General features: G+C 35.9%; 1 protein-coding gene across 1 annotated transcript; it reads left to right on the top strand.

The window, feature by feature from the left end:
• The first annotated feature begins 3,988 nt into the window (after positions 1-3,988).
• LOC126677998 (damage-control phosphatase At2g17340-like) lies at positions 3,989-10,097 on the top strand. Its single transcript, XM_050372833.1, has 11 exons — positions 3,989-4,218; positions 4,285-4,417; positions 4,497-4,565; positions 4,639-4,779; positions 4,864-4,992; positions 5,079-5,165; positions 8,900-8,974; positions 9,054-9,131; positions 9,291-9,368; positions 9,672-9,734; positions 9,879-10,097. The coding sequence occupies exons 1-11, from the start codon at positions 4,049-4,051 to the stop codon at positions 9,957-9,959; spliced, it is 1,104 nt and encodes a 367-aa protein (XP_050228790.1). The 5' UTR covers positions 3,989-4,048; the 3' UTR covers positions 9,960-10,097.

Here is a 10,097-nt window from a genome sequence, read left to right as displayed (position 1 = left end):
AGGGAGTGCATGGGTTTATAATAGGGGTGATGAAATGCAGGGACCTTATATGCAAAAAGTTTAAAGTGCAGGGTAATTAATATATATGTGTAATTATCAAAAAGGAGTTTTTAATATACATAAACTCAAGAGAGTTATCAGAAATGTAGTGTTTGAATTTGATTGCAAAACACGTTTTTGAGTAAACCATAGATGTGTTATTTTCCTATAAATACACTCTTAATCCTAGCGTTTTACATATGTGTTTTTTAGAAATTAACACAAGACATAGTCAGGAAATATTAATCACTAAATTCGTAATTTCTTTGTGAATCAATAGTGCTAGCACACAAGAACTCGTTTTGGCAAAGGTTTGTTCATGTGGATACTTGTAGAGAACAGATTCTTTTGGAGGCATTTCTGATCCGAGGCAAGGTATCACCAGAACCACCTCGTTCCTTCCTACATTGCTGTTTGAATTCGACATTCGAGTAAGTTTTATTTGTGCAACTTGTCTGCCTCTTCGAATCACATGGATCTTATTTTGGATTTTTGATAATTTTTTTTGAAATTCCTAAGCGTTATAAACATAGAAAACCCAACAGTTTAACCATATAAATGTGGTGGTTGAGGGGTATTTATAACCCCCAATAACTCTCCTCTAAATCTTCCAAGTGAAGACAAACTATTTGCTGAAAAGGGCAATGTCATGCCCGTGACACTGATAGCGTGCCCACAATATTCAAAAGTTTCTAACTCTTCCATGAAATGGGCGTTTGCCATGTGTCAGCCAACTGTTGGGGATTTGAATATAACCCTTGGACTCCAACGTTACTAAGAATCATGTCCGTGATCCTTGGGTGTCGCGCCCGTGACTTTTGGTCTGTCAATGAGTGTGATTTTGGCACATTTGTCGCGCTTGTGGTGGTCCTCTGTCGCGCCTGTTACTATGTGTCACGCCCATGACTTATGTAAGGCGCACCCGCGACTTTTCTTCTAGAACTTTGAGATTTTAGAATTTTTGATTCTCTCTAGAAACTTCTGAATCAAGCCATGATGGTTTTAATAGGTCCCTACACGTTTAAAAACAATATTAGAACCTTTAAATTGATTGTCAAAGTCAAAACTAAAGAGATCAAAAGGACTTGGTCCAACATCGGCCATTTCAGGTTGTGAGGAATGGTTTCCTCCATTATTTCCACTAAAAAAGGTCATCACTTCATCTTCAGGTTATCTATGTCTAGCTCTTTTGATTTTTTTCTTCCCGAGCATCCTCGTTATCTTTTCTTTCAAGTCTTCATCCGCCACATAGGTCACTTTGATCCTAAGGGGGAGATTTAAAGGATTCTCCCTCATCTTTTTTTTGGCATTTTTTCCTTTTATTGGGATTTATGGGGTACCTTTTCTGCTCTCTTGCTTCATATTGTGACTTCTTCTTCATCCATCTGCTCGTTTCATCTTTGATTTTCTTCTTCACCTTTCAAGATATCTCTATCTTCGCCATCTCTCGTTTTGGCTCTATAGCCATTTCTTTCTCCAGTTTTGGGACCGTTTCTTTCCTCGTTTTTCCGGTCGGCGTTCGCCAGGTTCTCATGATTTTCCAGATTTTCTCTGTCGTCTTGTGTGTTTCTCCCTTCGTTCCTTCTAACGTTGGCTTTCCCTTTAGTGTTTCTCTCGTTGTTCCTTTCTCCATCTCCTGGATTCCATCTGCATTCAGTCTAAGGAGGGGTCATGAATTCCGCTTATTTGTAAATTGATGCTTTCAATGTGGATTTTTGTCGCATGCCTTGTTTCTTATGCTATTTTGTCATAGAATTGTTCTAGCATCTTGCCCATCATATTGTAATAAATTTCAGGAAAAACTCCTGCCTGAGTGGCCCCAGTTTCCACCCAGTGGCGGAAAGGTGATGGGGGCTGTTTCCCGGATTGGTTGGGTTTGATACCTAGGAGTCGAGCTCAAAAGGTCCATCATGACTGTTTGGTTGCCACTAGTGGTGTTTAAAGTATTACCAGAATTGTCTCCGGTGAGAATCTATCTGTTTCCCCTATCGGAAGCGTCAGGGGTGGTGTGATGATGCCGGGATCCACAAGTTGCTTATCCTTAGGTTCCAGCAGCTGTTTGTTTCTCAGATCAACTCCATCGGTAGTCATCTTGATCAATAAATTTGTTTGGTTCGTACAAAAGCTCCTTCATTGAAGTTCTAATCTTTTTCCACAAACGGCGCCAATTGATGGATTGTGAACTCCAATTGACGGATATGACCTGCAAAACAAGGTAGATGTTTAATCGGACGGTGGTGGTCTGATTAACTCTCCGATGCTTAAGTCAGTTTAGAGTTAAGTTGGAAAAGTGATGTATTGAATGTGTGTGTAAAGACATATCTCAGCTCCTTTTACCGTAGTAAGATCTGGCCTGGTTGAGTCCTAGAATGATAGAGATTCCTTCAGGGAATAAGTTTCGAAATAGGAAAGAGATTCCTACTTCATAGCACAATCTCCTCTCTTTCCTTATTTTAAGGAGGAGTCCTGAATAGGTTTGTCTTCCTATTTTGGTCTTTACTCCCATTTAAGATAATATCTTTGATAGATCTAGAAGATCCTATCTTCTATATTGTCTCCGTGATTGTTGTATTGTGGTTGACTTTGAACTTAATCTCTTATTACGATTATAACGTTAGAGGCCGGTCTTTTAAGCTTTGGCTGACGACTATGAGGATTCAGTCAATATCTTATTTGGGCGAAATCTGCACGAGTATACTCTTACATAGGTGCATCTCTTGGTATTAGGCTGTGCCGATACGTGTCACTGGTTTACTTCAGGGCGAGTCCTGAGGTAGGCTTCATTCGCCGAACCCTCGTAGGAATCGGTCCATCATTATAGTCTTAATAAAATGTGATTTCATCAGTTACTGTTAATAGGGTTAATTAGGTTAGTTTTAGTTAGGTTAATTAGGAGTTTCATTAACACTGATGTATACATTGTAATGTACCGCCACATGTCGTTACATGATTGGTCGGTGTATCAATTTGCCAAAAAATAAAAGTTGGTTACTGACATTGCTAAGTTTGAAAGTTCATGTTGTAATTGCGAATTAGGGTAAAGTTCCTGACTTAGTTTGCAATCAACCCAATTAATTAAGATTAATCATGCTTAATTAGAGTTAGTTAGGGTTAATTGTTTTAATTAAATAATCTTACTCTTTTTTTGTGTTAATAGGGTATATTTATTTTTGCAGTTATTGGTGTTCTTTGAACAAAGGATCAATTCAACCCCTCAACTTGGCATGAAATATCGAAAAAGTAATTTTGGACGATTTTGGATCAAACAGATCCGCAAGTTTGCAAAATCGAATAAATCGCATCCTCCCTCAGAGAGTGTAACACATTCTCTGATTTTGAAGGACAAAAAGTTCAAAATAATAGTCAGTATTTTTTCATTTTCTGGTTTAATATTTAATGTATTTTAAATTTCAATTTTGCTCCTTATATTTTAAAACTTTAAAAATTCATTTTTTTAAACTAAAATTCAAGGACTCTTTTTCCCTTTTTTCCACTCAATTCCTCGCCGGAAAACTGAGGAGCAGCAGCTCTTTGTTTTTATGGCGAGGAGCTAAAATGAGGAACAGAGCTCCTCGTTTTAGAAAAACTGTTGCTCCGGATTAGATCCGACGGTGGTGGAAGGGAAGAAGAAGAAGAGAGTTATTTTTTTTTTAAATTAGTGTTTAATTTATAATTTTAATTAGTTTTAATTAAGATTAATTAGAATTAATTTGTTTTGATTAGAAAATCCACTTTCCTTTTTGGTGTCAGAAGGGCGAAATTGATCGGTTTTGCCAAGTTGTGGGTTGAAATGATCTGGTTTTCTTAAGTTCCGGATTGAAATGATCTGATTTTGTTGAGTTGCGACTAAAATTGTTCAAAATGACTCATTTTGATATTTCCTGCTAAGTTGAGGGGGTAAATTGATCCTTTGTTGAGTTGAGATTTTTAGTTACTTTTTTAATTTTTGGAAATATGCTGTTTTGGTTTCTCCCAAAAGCAAAGCAAGGGAAAGATTGAAAGAAGAAAAATGGAAAGCGAATCGGAAATGGTAGCGTTTCCATTGCTAGTGACACCCATCGAATCGAATTACCGAGTGGCCACTATTCCTTACAGATTCCCATCTGACAACCCGAAGAAGCCTACTCCCACAGAGCTTCAATGGATCGATCTCTTCCTCAATTCCATCCCTTCATTCAAGTAATTCACTCCTTTTCTTCAATCTTGCTCTCCTTTTTTCAAGTAATTCACTCTTTTTCTCGCCAGGAAACGCGCTGAAAGTGACACAACTGTTCCTGATGCTCCTGCTAGAGCTCTCAAATTTGCTCAAAGATACGCTGACATCCTGGAGGATTTCAAGAAAGATCCGGAGGCTCACGGTGGTCCGCCCGATTGCATTGTAACATCATCCTCATTTTTACTCTGTATTTACTTCCACACACACCCACCTTCTCACTTTTATCTTCGCCCAAATGTAGCTTCTTTGCAGACTTCGGGAGCAAATTCTACGAGAGCTCGGGTTTACTGACATTTTCAAGAAAGTCAAGGTTTGTGTTTAACCCTTTCCTTTTCTATTATGTCAGCTCAAACCCCAGTTGCAATCATTGTTCTATGCGACAGGATGAGGAGAATGCAAAGGCTATCTCTCTTTTTGAGGATGTTGTTTCTCTTAATGATGCTATCGAAGATGGCCCCAAACGTCTCGAGAATCTTGTTAAAGGAATCTTTGCTGGCAATATTTTTGACCTTGGTTCTGCACAGGTGACAATACTTTTATAAAACTATCTAAAATGCTTTACGATCATGTATTCTCACTCGTGTATGATGCTCATGCTTTTATTGAAGCTTGCTGAGGTTTTCTCGAGGGATGGAATGTCCTTTTTGGCTAGTTGTCAGAATCTTCTCCCTCGCCCCTGGGTTATTGACGATCTAGACACTTTCAAAGCGAAGTGGGGCAAGAAATCTTGGAAAAAGGCAAGTTCCACTTTTCATTTGTTTTCCTGATGCTCTCTCATTCCAAAAACTATGCCCTCATCACTTCTGTTGTTATGTCCTGCCAGGCGGTCATCTTTGTTGATAATTCTGGTGCTGATATTATTTTGGGTATTTTACCCTTTGCTAGGGAGCTACTTCGACATGGAACGAAGGTTTGTTTTCTGGTTACCTACACCTTAGCAACTCATTCAAACTTCTCATTATCTAACGGAAATAAGATGTTTAATGACGAATGGATAATTTTTTGGCATACTCTATAAACCAACTTCTACCTAGCAAAGGTGTTGTTAGAGCTACTTTGTCCTATTATCGTGAGCTACCTGAAATGACTAGAATTTGCCTCCCATAATGGGGCAAAGTGGCTGAAACTGGTTGTTTCACCTGTAACTCTCATTTCATCTTCCCAACAGCAATCATGTTGTGTTATAACTAGGTAGCGATTATCTTTTAGCAACATGGTTTCATTCTTTAACTTTCAAAATCACCCTAGATTACTTTTGGCTCTCATATCTTTCATGTAAGGCTAGATTTTACTTTCAAGTAACTTTCAAACTCACTCGATTTTGGAAAAGCGGATTCATAGTTTCCAGTTTTAATCATGTCAAACTATTTTGAGTAACCCTGGTACTGTAGAATGATTATAGAAAATTTGTTTATTTATCAGAGTAGGGTTAGGCTTTGTGAAATATTAGTTAGATTGATAAAAACATTTTTGTTGGTTTGAACTTAGGAAGTTTGATGAAAGATGTGATGCTGAAGATTTTTGTATGGAATGTTCTTATGGAATTCGTAGAGTGCCTCTGAGCTCCTTTTAGCTATAGAGTATCACATTCCACTATTGTTTTGAAACAAAAAATTGTACTAGTTTGTTTCAGTATATTTGCAATTGGTTTAATTAATACCCAATCGCTAATTGAAAAAGATGAATAATCCTATTGTTGAAAAGAAAAATTATGGTTTAGCCATCTAACTAATTTTTATGATACATTATTCTAAAATAAAAAAATGAAAATTGTTTTTGATGGATGATTCGACATTAAGTTTTTGAGAGTTAAAGGGTATTCCTGTTGCTTGTTATAATTGTTGTCAACATTAACGCACAATATTCTTAGAAAATGCTGCATCAAAGATATGCAACTTGTGTGAAAGTTGAATGGTGAGGTGTCGACCTTAGTTGTGTTTTTGAGAGGATTTTGTTGCACTGAATGATAGTAAGTTGGCTCATTGGTGGTGACCTGGTGAAATTCACATGATGTTTATTCGTTTAGCTAAATTACTTCGTAATTTTCAGCAAGTTTGGCTTGTGGAAAAAGGTGCGTCTTTTAGTGCCGATTCTCCCTAGTAGTTAAGCTACTGCTTACTTGCTTGGTTGGAATAATGGTGATATGTAGATCAAGGTGTAACCAGATGCAAAACCCTACAATTCAGAGGAAACATAAATAAAGGATCTAATCACAGCCACAGAAAAGTGGCCATTTGATGGCTGCAAGAATTAGTTCTACTCCCAAATAATTTTTCAAATATTCTTTTTCACACCCATAACAAAGGATTATTTATAATGTTGCTAATAATCCTACTCAAATATGATATTTTTTTTAAAAGGACAGTGAAGCTTAACTTCAATTACAACGTGCATTTTATTGTTACAGTTTGCAATGTGAATCCTGAACAATTTAAAACATCATTGATAAGAAAAACATAACTGCAGCTCACACTTCCAATCAAAGCTGGTCAAGCAAATTGACCACTTTGTTTTATTATTAGTTGTTTTTAAAGTTTGAACACATCAATTACATTTCGAGAAAGGAAATTTCGAAATTGAATTAGAGTTTATAAGTTTTATCCTTTTATACCTTATTCTCATACTATAGCAAACCCATATGTCACCATTTTGTAAATTTTTTATTTTTTTTGGTAAAATATACCAAGTGATATATTAAAGCTCAGAACTATTTACACCAAAGCCAAGCTAACACAAGAGCTGGCCACTCAAACAGAACAACAGAAGCTAAACAAGCCTAATCCAGTTCTGATACAAATTCAAAAATATCTCAGAATTGTTCCTCTTAGAAAACATCTTCAGCAGAATATCATTCCTGATCCAGGACTTGATGACAGATCCTGTAATCTTTTCCTTCTCAAAGATTATACAATTTCTCCCTCTCCAGACATTGTAGATTGAACTCATGAAGGCTAATCTTCTGATTTTAGCTAACATGGTCTTCCCATTTGTTTTCTTACCATACCAGGACCACTCTCTTCTCCAACTTATCCATTCTCTGTTTATCAAGCAAGCTTTCATAACAGTTTTAATAACTGCATTTAACTCAGGGCACTCAAAAAACAAATGTTCCACAGATTCAGGAGCATTGTTACAAAACACACAGTTCTCATTATCTATGCAGCCCCATCTCTTCAACTTATCCCTAGTCTTAAGACTTTTCTTGATTGCAAGCCAAGCTATGAAGCTATGCTTAGGAATACAGCTTGAACCCCAAGTGACTTTCCCCCAAGACACATTTTGTAAATTTTTAATGTTAAATTAACTCGATATGAAACTTGAAATCATCTAAGTTTGCTAAAATGTTAGTTGATGTAAGGAACCAAGGTTTTGTGTCCTTTTACAGCTTGAACAATACCTATTTTGTTTGTTCTAGCATATGCTTATGCTACTAATAGCATTAGTTTTTTTCTTTTTCTAGAGAGAGAGCATTATTTAAATTGGTATCAATGTCAAAACTTTCTAACCCAGTTTGACAAAATTAAAAGAATTTGCTAAAGTTGGAAATTCATGCAAAGGTTTGGAGTATTCTATTTATCGGGGAAGGATATGTTAAAGAAACAGAAGGATTTCAAATAAATCAATCTTTCACCAACAGAAGCTTGTCACGAATAGGGGTAGTGCTCTGCCAAGTAAGAGTTCGAAAGTATGCTTTAGGCATTGAATATGATTTCCATCTTCACTTCTTTGTACGATTCCAATTTAAATTTTTCCAAGTTGCAAGCCTAAGTATTCACGGAGCATTTGGTCTACTAATACAACTTTTTCAGCTAATCTGTAAGCATTTTAAACGTCATATCAGGACGTTATTTCTAATGTACATCCAACACATTAGATTTGGGTTGGAGAAATACAACACGCACAGATTTGAGATTACTGTAAATTCAGTGTTATTCTCTACCTAAGGATTCTTTTAATGGAGAACCACTATACATGTTCATGTGCAGTACAAACAGGAAACGATTTTTTTTTTTTTGGTGTCAATGCAGTTGCAGATATTGTGTTAGTTAGCATGTGTAGAAACAATAAGCAAATCTCATCTTTTTGTGAAACGTGATCACATGTCTTATCAAATGCTCTGACTAAATTTGGTTTTAGTTTACCACTATTTGTTTATCGTGTTAGACAAATTGTGTAGAAATGGGAGCTTAAATCATATACCTACGTATTGCAACTAAATAATATTAATGTCCTGCCAAATAAACTAATTAATTTTTGATTTGGGTTTAGAAATGTTGATCGAATGTATTCATATTTCCTCAAATCACTTTCAGAGTTTGCAGTCATTTAAATTAGGAGTTCCATATGATAAGTTCTCATTTATTTTTGGTCATTCATAGATATTTTGATGAGTGCTGTAATTCTCTTGGTTTTGTTCTCCAAGAAAGGAAAGAAAATGAAAAACTGTAAATTGTTACTTTTTCCTTGACTCCAAATATTATTGCATTCTTTCATATATTCTGATCTGGTCTTGTTATGTTGGCTACTTTGACCAAATACTATACCTCAGCAGTTGCTATGCTGTTTACTCTTCCATAGTTTCCCATTGTTGTCATAAGCTTACTTCTTTTTCATGCTGTCTTTGTCTATTTCTCTTCTTTGCAGGTTGTGTTAGCTGCTAATGACTTGCCCTCTATCAACGATGTCACATACCCGGAACTAATTGAGATTATAGCAAAGGTGCTATAAAGAAAAAAAACATTTAACTATAGTGCTCCTATTGGCTGCTAAGTTTTCTGACTGAAGTCTCATTTTTCAGCTGAAAGATGAAAATGGACAGCTCATGGGGGTTGATACTTCTAATCTTTTGATTGCCAATTCTGGGAATGATTTGCCAGTAAGGAATAGATGTGCTATATTTGTGACTTCTGTTACTGTTTGAACCAAGATTTTTTAGTGCTGCACAGTAACTAAGATCTTTTAGTGATGCACTCACGGGAAATCTATAATTGTTATGTAAGCATAAAGCTCTTGTTTTCTTTTCCATCTATTTCAGGTTATTGATCTAGCAAGGGTATCTCAAGAGCTAGCTTATTTATCTAATGATGCTGACCTAGTAATAATGGAAGGAATGGTAAGTTCTTTCTCAAATTTAAGATCTACTCGAAGAAAAGGGGAATAGATGAATTTGACAGTATTGTACAGCATAAAGTGATAATTGAAGGGGCGCGTAGACATTGAGCTTTAGTTACCGATGAAAAAGAATAAGGAATCTCAATAAGATTAGCAGGATTGGGAAACTGGAAATTTCTAATCTACAGTTGTTGGTTGTGAATATATTAAACAGTCTTTAGATTATAGAATGTGTATGTGTCACTTTTGTGGGAAAATGGAACTCTCCAATTTCTGGGGCTTAATTGTTTGTTGCTTTTGGCAGGGTCGCGGGATAGAAACGAATCTCTATGCTCAGTTTAAATGTGATTCTCTCAAGATTGGAATGGTGAGTATTTAGTTTGTTTTGCACAATCTGTGTGAGTTTGCATGTGTTAGTCCGTGAGGATATGAGCTAATGATCATTATTTGTATTATTTTATGAATATTGTGATAATCTGTCTTTTCTGCATTTTATCCTTTTATTTATCAGGTAAAACATCTAGAGGTTGCTCAATTTCTTGGAGGACGGCTCTACGATTGTGTTTTCAAGTACAACGAAGTTTCAAGTTAAGGATATCCATTCTTCTGTATTACGAAATCATTTACGGGCAGCCAATCATTTATATACACATATTTTAGGTCCTTGTCACCTTAAATAATGATCATTATATTGATAAAGGTTAATAAAAAAAACAGATTAATTCAATAA

This window comes from Mercurialis annua, linkage group LG4 (assembly GCF_937616625.2).
Source record: "Mercurialis annua linkage group LG4, ddMerAnnu1.2, whole genome shotgun sequence".
NCBI classification, from domain to species: Eukaryota; Viridiplantae; Streptophyta; class Magnoliopsida; order Malpighiales; family Euphorbiaceae; genus Mercurialis; species Mercurialis annua.
The sequence above is the reverse complement of the archived record's forward strand: the minus strand, read 5'-3'. Positions and strand labels throughout refer to the sequence as shown.

Excerpts from the sequence above, each read along its gene's own strand:
- LOC126677998 (XM_050372833.1), top strand. The coding sequence starts at position 4,049 with ATGGAAAGCGAATCGGAAATGGTAGCGTTTCCATTGCTAGTGACACCC. Across the intron at positions 4,219-4,284 it reads AATTCCATCCCTTCATTCAA|GAAACGCGCTGAAAGTGACA; the intron begins GTAATTCACTCC and ends TTTTCTCGCCAG. Across the intron at positions 8,975-9,053 it reads TAATTGAGATTATAGCAAAG|CTGAAAGATGAAAATGGACA; the intron begins GTGCTATAAAGA and ends CTCATTTTTCAG.